The following is a 12,298-nucleotide window of genomic DNA, read 5'->3' as shown; positions in this document are numbered from 1 at the left end:
ATAGATATAGTAGTACCATATGTTAGCTACATTATTTGATTATATCATAAGATAATAAATTAATGAAACAATAATGTTAAATTAGTGAAATTGAAATAAGAATAAAAAATTAATATAAATGAATGACTATAATTATGAGTATAGTGTCAGACATTGAATACATCAAATCGACACTACTAAAAAAAATAATAGGGATAACGGTTCATACATAACGGTTTTGGTCAAAAACCGTTATGTATGAGCGCACTTTTAATTATACATAACGGTTTTACAAAACTCTGTTATGTATGTACTGTTATCCAAATGTATTTATAACAGTATCAAATTAAGCGTTACATATTATCAGAGCCAAACCTCTCCCAGTACGGTGTGGTTCGGGGACGAACCAAGCGGAAGCTGGTGGGCTTGTGACGCCCGGGGACGAAGTGCGGAGTGATCGCCGGTGCAAAAGAGGCACGGACAAGGAGCGGCTCCGGTTAAGACTTCCAAGCGGAGGGGCGCAGGGATGAACTGAAACACACCCGAACGAGAGGGATTCCAAGAATATGCAGGTATGGGACTGCATATTCGAGGAGAGCTTAAGTGATTTGATAGGTGCTACTCATATCAACAAGATGCATCTTCTTTTCTGGTGCCTATACGAAAGAAACTCCAAGGTTAAGCGTGTTTGGCTTGGAGCAATTTCGGGATGGGTGACCCCCTGGGAAGTTTCTCAGGGAGCGTGCGAGTGAGGACAAAACACGCTAGAAAAGACTCGTGTTGGTCTGTGGGGACAGCCGTCAACTCTGGAGCCGGGCTGTTACAGGAATTATTTTAAAGATGATTTGCATAATAATATTATTATTATGAAGTGCATATTTTAAGTAATTACTTATATGCTAAGCATGACATGACATTGCATTTGCATCATGCAATAAAAGTATTTATGATTTAATTGGTTTATTTATAAATCCAATTATTAAAGAAAATTGAGTAAGGATATTGTTGGTGTCCTTAGCTCAAAAGTTAGTTTTCAATCTTTATTATTAAATTTTGAGAACTCGGCGTGATGAATCAAAGAATGTCTAGCACTTCCACTATGACTTAAGATAAGATTAAGGAGACCTATTAAGAATAGAATTTCCTGTAGGCTTTATGAACCAAGGGGATTAGCGCTGCTTTCTCAAGACGAGTTTATGTGATTATGATCTTCAGGCTTTGCCTATCCAGGTGGGCTTACTTTCCAAATGTATAAAGTATGATTGAGTTATTAAGCTCTAAATGTTTCATTTAAATGCAAATTATTTATTCAATGAAATGAAAACTGTTTATCCAATAAAATGTTTATGTGCACTCTGCTCTGTTTAAGGCTAGCAAAGTTAATCAATTGAGGTTCTCTTATGACCTAACACGTTGTTTGAGAATTGTGTACACTCGTTAGCTGACCTGGTGGGTTGATCTCCATCGGGCACTAACTAAGAGGCGTTATAAGGGTGCTTGCTGGATGTGTTCCGAAGCATGTAATGTAAGGCCTGCCTGGGTAGCGTCCCGAGGTCAATTCAACTTGTCTGAGTTACGTCCTCAGGGCAAGTGCAATGGGAGAAATGGATCCGTCGGTGGCTAAAAGGTCCGGGATCACAGCGAGTAACGGAAAGAGAGTGTGACATGTGCGCACACATGAAAGAAAATATTTTAACATGCTTAGAAGTTCTTTCAATTTAAAACCTTCTAAGTTATGTCAATTATGATTGGATAAACTGCTCTTACGAAAATATGAAATGTTTATGAAAATGCATGTCCACTGAGTACATTAGTACTTAGCCCAAAAATACTTTCAAATGTTTTCAGGTTGGCTGGACGGTGCTGACGGGACTGAGTTGAGGCAAAGTTTCAATTTCTATATAGACTTCCGCTGTTGTAATAACTCTTATACATCTTTTGTTTTCTCAACTTAAGATGACTTCATGTCGAGCTTCAATTTAAAATTTCTAGTTTCAAGTCAATGAACGTCGGTTGTCAGAAACATGAAACAAAACTTGTGATCCAAAGGGGCTTAGCCCGACTCGTTATCTTATTATTCGGGTTTTAACAAGGTCGTTCCTTGTTTATTTCTATGAATTATTCACACCTCCATCATATTTATTCCTTCAGGAATTGGGGTGTGACACATATTTGCGTTATATATTAGAGATATATATATAACGGTATTATTGAACCGTTAAGTTATACGTTATCTATGAGCATCTTTATTACTCCCTCCGTCCCAATAAAAGTGGCCACATTTCCTTTTTGGGTGTGGCTACTTTCTAAAAATGGCAAAAGTTTACTTTAATTAAGTCAACAATTACTCACTAATTTGGTCAACAATTGTAGGTCACTTTCTAAAAATGCCAAAATTACTCACTAATTTGGTCAACAATTGTAGGCCATTTTCTAAAAATTACTCACTAATTTTGGTGGATCACACTCAATTAAAACATAACAATCCCTTTCTTAATCTCCGTGCCCAAAAAAAAGTGGCCACTTTTATTGGGACGGAGGGAGTATAACGGTTATTTTAGCATTAAGAAAATCGTTATATATAAGCATTATTCATTTATTAATTTTATTTTTATTTATTTTTATTATTAATTCTAATTTTTAAATAAACTAAAGGGTTAAGTATCAGATTAGCCCCTATGGTAGAGGCCCCTATGGCATTGAACCCCTTATGGCAAGGGGTGTATCAAATAAGCCCCTATGGTGGATAAAATCAAACAATTTAACCCCTAACTTTAACGTTGCACTAACTCCGTCATCTTCATTTTTTTTTTTGTTTTTTTTATTCCTGCGGGAGGCCCCCCAGCAGTATTTGGGCGGGTGTTTTTAACAGAAGGCATATGAATCGACGCTCAACAATTCCTTTCTTCATCAATTCTCATTCGAAAAATCCAAACAAGTTTCACCTTGGTTGCAGTCGCCATTGATAGAAGAAGATAAGCTATTGGAGTGGGATTGATCGAAACGCGATTAAGGTAGGTTTTGATCCTTTTTTTCTTTCTTGGTATTTAGTAGTGCATGCAAGGGTTTTGAATGTTGATTCATCTCGAAGTAATTTGTGTATAAAGTATTGAAATTGAAATTGTTTGCGTTTTCTTGCTCTCTGTGATGCAGCATGTTGGTTTTCGTTTTTAATTACATTGGTATATGGGTGAAGGATGATGGGCATGGGAATATGTTTTATGATGGCTTCAACTCTTCAGAAATAGAAGAAGAATATGATAAAATGACATATGAACGGATTATTGAGGAATTTAGTAATTGCTATGGTAGTAAACCTAAGACAGTTTATGCCTTTGATGAAGATGAACCTTTAGAAAAAGGATTAATCCTCCTTAGGGACTCCAATCACTGTAAGAAAGTGTTTGACTACTTTGATTGTCTTGGTCGAGAACAGGTCTCATTGTTTGCTGATCATGAAATGGATCCCATGCCTGAAATTACACCTTTACGTATGTTTGAGGAGGAAGTTGACAGGGGTGATTTAGAAGATGTTCATGGTTTGAGGATTGCCACTGATGGTGAGGATAATCCTAAGGATGTAGCTACTGGGGTAGAGGATGCTAGTTTGGCTAAGGTTGATGCTATCCAAGAGACTGATGATAATCCTAACACATTAGACACTGGGATAGAGGATGTTAGTTTGGGCCAGGCTGATGATAAACCTAACACAATAGACACTGAGATAGAGGATGCACAGGTTGACATTGGGCTAGAGGATGCACAGGTTGACACTGAGATAGAGGATGCACATACTGAAGATGAGGATGATGATGACATAGGTGTTTCTGTTGACTCAGATACAGACTCTAGCTTATATAGTGATGTCCAGTCAGATGGTGATGATGAGATAGAGGAAGGTCCTGTTTTGGATTCAACAGAACTTGGGGAGCAGGGTAAATTTGAGTTAGGCCTCACCTTTGCAGGGGCAAAGGAATGTAGGGAGGCTATCAATACCTATGCAGTGAATTTTGGGTACAAACTTAAGTTTGTAAAAAATGAACCTAAGAGAATTAGGGTCATCTGCATTAGTGAGAAGACTTGTCCTTTTGTAATGTTTGCTTCAAAAGATGGGGAGGCAGAAGGGTTGGTTATTAAGACTTTGATTGCCCAACATACCTGCTCAAGGCAGAGGAAGGTGTCTGGTGCATCTCAAGCATACCTTGCCAACTATTTCAAGGAGGCATTGTATAGAAATCCCAAGTTTTCTTCTAGGGATATGCAGGGGCAAGTGAAACAGAATTTGAAGGTTCATGTTAGCTTGATTAAATGCAAAAGGGTTAAGAGGCTCATACTGACAAAGCTGAAGGGCAGTTATAGAGAAGAATTCAATATGTTGTGTGGGTATATTGAGAAAGTGAAGGAGACAAACCCGGGAACAAAGATGGAACTGCAGTTAAGTAGGGATGAGTTAGCAAATGGGAGGAGAGTGTTCAAGAGACTGTTTGTTTGTTTTGATGCATGTAAGAAGAACTGGCTGGGGGGTTGTAGGGCTCTGATTTCTTTAGATGGATGTCATCTTAAGGGGGTTACATTTGGTGTACTCTTAACAGCTGTTGGCAAAGATGCCAATGATGGTATTATTCCAATTGCTTGGGCAGTGGTCAATAAAGAGAACAAACATAATTGGAATTGGTTTCTTGGTTGGTTGAAGTGCGAGCTGGAGCTTGGTGATGGCTCAAGGATCACTATTATGTCAGACATGCAGAAGGTTAGTAAATGCTTTGATATATGCAACAATTTTAGATCTTTGAAAAATATAACTCTGATTTAATTATGAAATATAAATACAGGGGTTAATGGAGGCAGTCAAAGATCAGATTCCACAAGCTGAGCATAGATGGTGTGCTAGACACATCTATGCTAACTGGAGTAAGAAATGGAGAGGTGAGGAATTGAAGAAGAGGTTTTGGCTGGCTGCATGGAGTTCGTTTGAGGAAGAGTACAAGTTGAACCTATCAAAGATCAGTATGATCAAGAAACAAGCTGCTATTGATCTCCTCCAATACCCACCCCAAAATTGGTGCAGGGCATACCAGAGTGTAAGATGCTGCATTCACATGGTAGATAACAACATCTCTGAGTCTTTCAATTCTAGTATTATTGAAGCTAGACACAAGCCCATTATTAGTATGCTAGAGGATATTAGGGTGCTAGCCATGACTAGGATTAGAGATAGGAGATGTAGTGTGAATGGTTGGAAGTCTGACTGGTCTCCTGCATCTATGAAATTGTTTGAGGATGCCAAATCTGATGCTATGACATGTAATGTGATCTGGAATGGGGAAGATGGGTATGAGATTGGGGAGTATGAAGATAAACACACTGTTTCTTTGGATAGCAAAAAATGCACCTGTAGGATGTGGGAATTGACAGGTGTTCCATGCTGTCATGCCCTTGCTGCTTTGTTCTACTCGAAATTGGAACCTCTTAGTGTGATGTCCAGCTGGTACCATAAGTCCACCTTTCAGAGGAGCTATTCACATTCTATAAAGCCTGTTCCAGGATGCAAGTTTTGGAAGGTGAAAGAGAGTGATGGAGTGGAGCCTCCTCCTGTTGAAAAGAAGATTGGCAGGCCAAAGAAATTGAGAGTAAGAGCTCCAAATGAGCCCAAAAAAGGCAGCAAGCTTTCAAGGATAGGTCAGGTTCAAAGGTGCAGTATTTGTAAGAGTGCAAGTCACAAAAAAGGTCTTTGCCCTCAAAGACCAAGTCAGGTATGGTTAATTCCATTAATTTAGAAATGTAAATACTTTGCAAATTATTTTATGTGTTGTTGAATGTTTTTCAGATGACCGAGGGTACACAAGGATCTTCTTCATCTGTGCCTTCAAAATTGAAGGAAAAAGGAAGATCTAAAGGCATAGGATTGTACATCAATCCTGACAGTGGAAGAACCATTCTCAATGTAAGATTGCACAATCTGAAATTTCATAATATCTTCTTCATTTGCCTATTAATTTAGAAATGTAAATACTATGCCTAATATGTTCAATTCCATCTCAACAGCCCGGGATGTCACAATCTGTGGTCATAGATGAGGGTAGATCTTTGGATCCAGAACCAAACACAAGATTTGCAATTCCAGATGAGAGTCAGTTGAGAAAGGAAAAGAGAAAACAAGGGGAAACTGTGGGAGAGCAGAGCAAGCTTAGGAAGGTGGCCTCCAAACCATTTAAGGCGCCTCGAGGCAAAGACAAACATGAAGATGAACAAGTTGTCCTCCGAAGATCCCCTAGAGGCAAAAATGTTGCTTCAACTGTAGGTTCTACTACTACTAGTTGAAGCAAGCATTTTGGAGGATGTTAGGTTCATGTTCCTGCTTGGTTGATGAAGACTTAAACCTTCTTTTTTTGGATGTCATAGGTGCTGTGAATTTATGCATTTTATACTGTTTTTTTGGTTGATGGAACAACTTGAAGTCAGAATATATGCTCATATAATGCTTGTAACAGATGGTGTTTTTTTGACAATTTAAGAATTATGGAATGGTGTTGATTGCTACATCTCTTACTGTTTTTAACTGTCTAGCTTTCACAATTATGAAATGGTGATCATTGCTGCATTATGCTATGACAGGATGAACAGATGATACCAATGATCCTTCACACACAAATGAACAGATAATATGCAATGATCCTTGCAAATACCAATCACAAGTTCCACAAAAATCATCTCTTACTTCATTTCGAATTTGCAGATTTACATATGATAGTAAACTAAACTAAACTAGTGCATAACAAGCCATACACATCCAAGAAACAATCAACATTGTAGTAACTAATCTAGTTTTCTTCATATTCTTGATAGAATCTTCTTTGAGCATTTGAATGACATTCCAGATCTTGGCAAATTCCATCTCCACATCCATCGGTTCCGAGTTTGAGCTCTCTTTATTCTTCATGATCTTCAACTCGTTGATAATGTCTTTAGCTCTTTCAGTCATTGGTTCGTCAATCCAATCAAACAAACCACAATTCTTCGTCTAAAACAAGAAATGACCAGATTTACAAGCTAAACCTTCAACAAATACACAACTATAAAATCTGAAGCATACCTTCCAATTCCGGCACCCATAAAATCTCCTACCGGGATTTTCGTCGGTCCATGAGGTCATTATCACAGCTCTCGTCCTTTTTCCATCAGTGTGGCACTCACAAAACCTTGGATTTTGAAGGTCTTGAAACTGGCGTCCACCACGCGAAGATCCCGACCCACAACCACCGGAGACTGAATTGAAACTCATGGGAAAGATCGAAATGGAATAACAAAGTGAATCCCTAGGTTAATTTCGCAATACTCACTGCGCGAAGACTCTGATTTGAAGAAACGCAACTTAGGTTAGGGTTCTTCAAATCCGAAAATCCCCAAATATGAAGGAGGATTTCAGTTAGTTAGCTGGTGGGCCCCGCAGGAATAAAAAAAACAAAAAAAAAATGAAGATGACGGAGTTAATGCAACGTTAAAGTTAGGGGTTAAATTGTTTGATTTTATCCACCATAGGGGCTTATTTGATACACCCCTTGCCATAAGGGGTTCAATGCCATAGGGGCCTCTACCATAGGGGCTAATCTGATACTTAACCCTAAACTAAATACCCCTCAATTTCAAAATCAGATTTAAATCTAGGGTTTCAAGTTTCACTCTGAGTTTCTGTTTCTCCGGTGAATCTCGCTGTCGCCGCCGCCGCTGCTAGACCGTCCCTCATGCCCTCTGTTCTTGTCGTTTCAGGTATTTCTCTTACTTGTTCTCTCTCCCTCTGCCCTCTACTCTTCCTCTCCCGATCTCCCTCTGCCCTCTGCTCTCGTTCGCGGCGACTGCCGCGAATCGCCGCTGCGTATGCAGCGCTGGCGGTCGCCGCCACCGCCGGCGAGAGCTATGGCGGGAGAGAGATTTACTGATGATTTGTGCCCTAGCAATGGTGTCCTCGTCGCTGCTTCTGCCGAAATCTGGCGGCAACTCGGAGGGGGACGCGCTCCACGCGAACCGCCGCGGCTCGAAAATGAAGGACAATTGATTGTTCTTCCGCAAGATGTCGTGGCAGCTCACGTTCCTGCGAGTGATGCTCAATATTTCTAATCCTACTCATTACTTTATTGTTTAATTTTGGCATAAATCCTTACTATGATTGCTGATCATATGAGAATTCTCAGCTTTGGACGCAACAAAAATTGGTCTAAATATGGGAATTTGAACATATAAACGTAATTCACACACTGAGAAATTAAGTGGATATAAAGTTTGGTATTTTTGTGTGGTTTTCTTGAATACCTAGCCATAGATAGATGTATTCATTTCCAACCAAGTGTAGTTGTCTAGTTGAATTGATATGATGCTTTTTCTATAGCCAATTGATTGGAGGTTTGAGTCACTACATGAGAAATTGAGAATTCTTATTTTTCCTTTGAAAAAAAATACTTCTAAGCTTCAATCTTCTTATAATCAAATTTCGAGTAGTTCGCATGACAGTGGATATAACACATATTTTTATATAATATGCATTGTATTTTTATATATGTATGTATGTATGTATGTATGTATATAATGTGTGTGTCAGTGTGAGATTCAGAGAAGTAGGATTAGAATCAGCAACAGCCGTATATCAATCCTGGATTGATTGCTCTTTCAGGATTGACTTGCCCTGCTCCAGTTGCAAATAGGTCAACAGGCTTATATCCATCCATTATTGGTTTTCCTTGATGATCATGTTTATCTGTAGCTTTCTTGTTTACCTCTACATTGCTAGATCATTTGCTAATTGACTTGAAATAACAATAGTCTACCCTGCTGCAAAGAGAGTTTGGAGTAAATTTGGACTGTTGTTTGTGTTAAGGCGGGGAATCATGTGGAGTTTTTATGCCGCTTGAAGGAGTTGATGTCAAGGTCAGATTTTCATGAATTCGAACTCTTTCTGATCTTCCTCCCGTACGTTTAATTTGTTGCACACTTTGATTAATTCTGAAATTGTAAAGTTTGACTTGTTTCATTTCTATATTCAGGTTGCAAATAATGAGAAACGTGGCAGTATTCCACTCAAAACAATACCTGAAGCTGAGTTTCTAAAGTATATTAGAGCAGCTAAATGTGGTAGGTCATCAATGGTCTATTTTTCAGTTCACTCTTACATATAGCTACTCTGCTGCCTATCACTTTCACCATCCCATAAGAACCTGACTTGATCCAAGAACATTTGAACTAATTTTTAATGGGTATTTCAAATGAAGCTAACTAGTTAGAACATCCTCTTAAATGGCTATACGGAAGCTTGCCTCGTATGAGGTTTTTAATAAACAAATCCTCTGCAAGTAATTGGCTGGTGAGTTATTGCCTTGCCAAAAGCCTTATTGCTCACATGATCACATCTATACTTATTCGACAGAGGGAATTTTCATCTTAGGATCTAAAATGCAAAGTATACCTCCTAGTTTGCAAAATTAAATACTCAAGACATCAGCATATAATTCATAGCTTTGCAAAGTTTACCTCTTAGTTTGCGAAAGTAAATATAATTCATGGCTGTTTACATAGCTTAGGTTTCTGAGTCTGCATTGGGTATTCTTTTTTAACTAATACTAATGTTATGTAAAGAAAGCTTAGCAATGTTATATATACACAGCAGGTATCTAATCCACTATACAAACTTACTTGTTTTTTCTATGCTATTAGTGCAGGACATACCCATGTCGCTGAAGCATTGAAAGTATCAATTCATATACTCCCTCCGTCCCACTCCAATAGGCTCGTTTTCCTTTTTGGGACGTCCCACTCCAATAGGCCCAGTCTAAATTTAGAAATAATTAGAGACTTCTTAATTCTTAATTAAGAAAAGATATACACCTTTAATTTGAAACCCAAATTTTCATTTTTCATTTTAACTTCATTCCTCCCCATTCTCTCTCTAGCTTTCCCTCCCCTCTTCAATTTCCGGCACCATCTCCTTCGACTTCAGCGACGACCAGTCCTCCGCCGCCGTCAAGCTCACCACCAACTCTCGTATCTTCCACAACACCACAATCGAGATCTTCTACGATCTCTCCGCGGCCCGCTACAAGGCCGACCCGGAGCCCCTCAACAGCTACTACGGCTACTGCCGCCGACTCTCCAGAACTCCGGCGACACAGTCCCCAGGCCGCACCTCCGTCATTCCTTGCCAGCCGCCGCCGCCAATCGTTCCTTGCCAGCCGCCGCCAAGCCCTAGGTACCCAAATTCCTAGATCTTTAAATTGCGGCCACCTCCTCCTCCTCAATTTCCGGCGACAGCACCACAAGATGAACAACGATTTTGCGACGTTATCCCTCTGTTCTCTGTTCTAAGGGTTTTGAACAGCAATCTTGCGACCATATCTGAACTTAAAATCAATGAATTTTTTGGTAACATGGATTTAGATCTCCCTAAATCAATGAATTTTTTCCCCATTTTCCACAAGATGTTTGCTGACGCCGCCGACTTGAATTTTGAAAAGCGATTTTGCTTAGTGTGATTTATGTTGAGGTTTGCAGATTTTTCTTAGTATGCTCTATGTTGAGGTTTCGAACAGTGATGTTTGTTGATTAGTGTGATTTTGCTCAATTTAATTGTAAGGTAAATGTCTGCTTAAATGCTTAATTAATGTAGATTCCACCCTTTTTTCTTCAAAAAACCAAGTTTCTTAATCTCCGTGCCGAAAAGAACTGAGCCTATTAAGCCGGGACGGAGGGAGTATTTTTCACAATGCCTTGGACGTAAGTATTGTCTATATTGTTTTGAGTCATGGAGAGATGACATGGTATTTATTGATTTTTGTTGGTTAATGTAAAATATCCTCTGTTCTTTTCTTGTCAACCCCCCGAGGCAAAGAATACAGGGTAAATAGTGTGATGAACTTCATATTTCTCTAGTCCTTTCAAATTTTACTAATTTAATTACTTAAAGAAGAACTTATAATAGGAGAGTTTAGTGTGATTTCCCATGGTTCTGCATGGAAGCTTATAGTAATTTATAAGCTAGGTTAGAGTTTAGTGTAATTTATAAGCAATGTTATATATACACAGCAGGTATATAATTCACTATACAAACTTGTTTTTTCTATGCTCTTAGATTTTGTTCCTGGAAAGGTGAAGGCTGAGGAAGCTTTACCACAAGTAGTAGAGGCTGAGAAATAATAAGGATTGATCATACATTTGCTGAGTGGCTTGAAGAATTTCAAAAGATCACATTGTGATTATATATTTTTTTTGTTAATTTTGTTCTATTTTGACTCTAGATAGAACTATTGTACTTGACATTTTTTATTATCTTCGAATGATAATTTTCGTACAATAATTAATTATTTATATAATATATATTTTGGATTGTCCTATTTGTAGTATTTGATGATATTGTATATTGTATAATTTGTATTTAGAAAATTATGAAAACAGGAAAAAAAAATATGCTTGAATTGTGCATTTGAAAATACATAACGGAAATGACCGTTATGTAAAAAAAAAGCGTTATTTTTAACGAAAATAGAATATATAAAAAATATATTTTATAACGGAAAAAATAAGTTTTATAACGGTAAAAAACTGTTATGTTTGCTATCATATGAAAACGGTAATTAATCGTTATGTAAAATATAAAAAACTGTTATGTATAGTTACAATACATAACGGAAAAAATATATTTTATAACAGATTTTGCCGTTATGTATTACATTCATACACAACGGTATTCCGTATGTTATGTATCCTCATAGTACCGTTATGTATACATAATATAGATAACGGTATATTACCGTTATGTATGAGCGCCCTCATGCATAACACCACTATATACAACGCTTTTTTTGGTACATAGATAACGGCAAATTACCGTTATGTATGAGCGTTTTTTTTAGTAGTGCGATAAATCAATAATAATATACTATAGAATTTAATCATATGAGTGGAACCGATGACATATCACACATATTACTATAATCATTTACCATCTTACTCATTAATGTGTCGCACCCCAATTCTTGAAACAATAACTATAACTGGGGTACGACTAATCATTAAAATGAACAAGGGAAAAACCTTGTGAAATCCGAATAGAAGGGATAACCATCGGGCATCGCCCCTTTAGATGAAGAAAGACAGGTATCCAATTGATACGAATTAATCAACAAACATGACAAACGCCAGGATCACAAGTTTAGTTTCATGCTTCAGATAACCGATATTTCTTAATCAAAATACTTGAGAGTCAAAAGTCTAGGCTCAACAAAAGATATCGTTTAGAGTCATAACATAAAGGTCTTAAGTCAAGAAAATGAAAGAC

General features: G+C 37.9%; 2 protein-coding genes and 1 long non-coding RNA gene across 14 annotated transcripts; 2 read left to right on the top strand and 1 right to left on the bottom strand.

The window, feature by feature from the left end:
* Window positions 1–858: 858 nt before the first annotated feature.
* On the top strand, window positions 859–2,071 carry LOC131014040 (uncharacterized). Its single transcript, XR_009097963.1, has 2 exons — window positions 859–1,209; window positions 1,828–2,071. It is a non-coding gene; the product is annotated as an uncharacterized LOC131014040 (long non-coding RNA).
* A 4,604-nt stretch (window positions 2,072–6,675) lies between these two features.
* On the bottom strand, window positions 6,676–7,261 carry LOC131014038 (uncharacterized). The gene is made up of 2 exons (XM_057941963.1): window positions 7,073–7,261; window positions 6,676–7,000 (listed from the first exon to the last, which is right to left on the bottom strand). The coding sequence occupies exons 1-2, from the start codon at window positions 7,259–7,261 to the stop codon at window positions 6,740–6,742; spliced, it is 450 nt and encodes a 149-aa protein (XP_057797946.1). The 3' UTR covers window positions 6,676–6,739.
* LOC131014039 (uncharacterized) lies at window positions 7,094–11,354 on the top strand. 12 transcript variants are annotated; one of them, XM_057941965.1, is made up of 6 exons: window positions 7,559–7,746; window positions 8,849–8,898; window positions 9,015–9,102; window positions 9,687–9,730; window positions 10,718–10,737; window positions 11,093–11,354. In XM_057941965.1, exons 1-6 carry the CDS (start codon window positions 7,722–7,724, stop codon window positions 11,118–11,120), a joined length of 255 nt encoding a protein of 84 aa, XP_057797948.1. In that variant the 5' UTR covers window positions 7,559–7,721; the 3' UTR covers window positions 11,121–11,354. The 12 variants fall into 12 exon arrangements, 3 of the variants coding, with proteins under 3 accessions (XP_057797950.1, XP_057797947.1, XP_057797948.1); XM_057941967.1 differs by lacking the exons at window positions 9,687–9,730; window positions 10,718–10,737 and having other exon boundaries at window positions 7,094–7,746; XM_057941964.1 differs by lacking the exons at window positions 10,718–10,737; window positions 11,093–11,354 and having other exon boundaries at window positions 7,094–7,746; window positions 9,687–10,668.
* Window positions 11,355–12,298: the final 944 nt, after the last annotated feature.

Source organism: Salvia miltiorrhiza, chromosome 3 (assembly GCF_028751815.1).
Source record: "Salvia miltiorrhiza cultivar Shanhuang (shh) chromosome 3, IMPLAD_Smil_shh, whole genome shotgun sequence".
Taxonomy (NCBI): Eukaryota; Viridiplantae; Streptophyta; class Magnoliopsida; order Lamiales; family Lamiaceae; genus Salvia; species Salvia miltiorrhiza.
The sequence above is the reverse complement of the archived record's forward strand: the minus strand, read 5'-3'. Positions and strand labels throughout refer to the sequence as shown.

What these genes read in the sequence shown, in the direction of transcription:
- LOC131014038 (XM_057941963.1), bottom strand. Translation starts at nt 7,261, where the DNA reads ATGAGTTTCAATTCAGTCTCCGGTGGTTGTGGGTCGGGATCTTCGCGT. An exon ending in ATGGGTGCCGGAATTGGAAG is followed by an intron (nt 7,001 to 7,072) that starts GTATGCTTCAGA and finishes TTCTTGTTTTAG; the next exon opens with ACGAAGAATTGTGGTTTGTT.
- LOC131014039 (XM_057941964.1), top strand. Translation starts at nt 7,722, where the DNA reads ATGCCCTCTGTTCTTGTCGTTTCAG. An exon ending in CTCTGTTCTTGTCGTTTCAG is followed by an intron (nt 7,747 to 8,848) that starts GTATTTCTCTTA and finishes GTTTGTGTTAAG; the next exon opens with GCGGGGAATCATGTGGAGTT. An exon ending in TTGAAGGAGTTGATGTCAAG is followed by an intron (nt 8,899 to 9,014) that starts GTCAGATTTTCA and finishes TTCTATATTCAG; the next exon opens with GTTGCAAATAATGAGAAACG.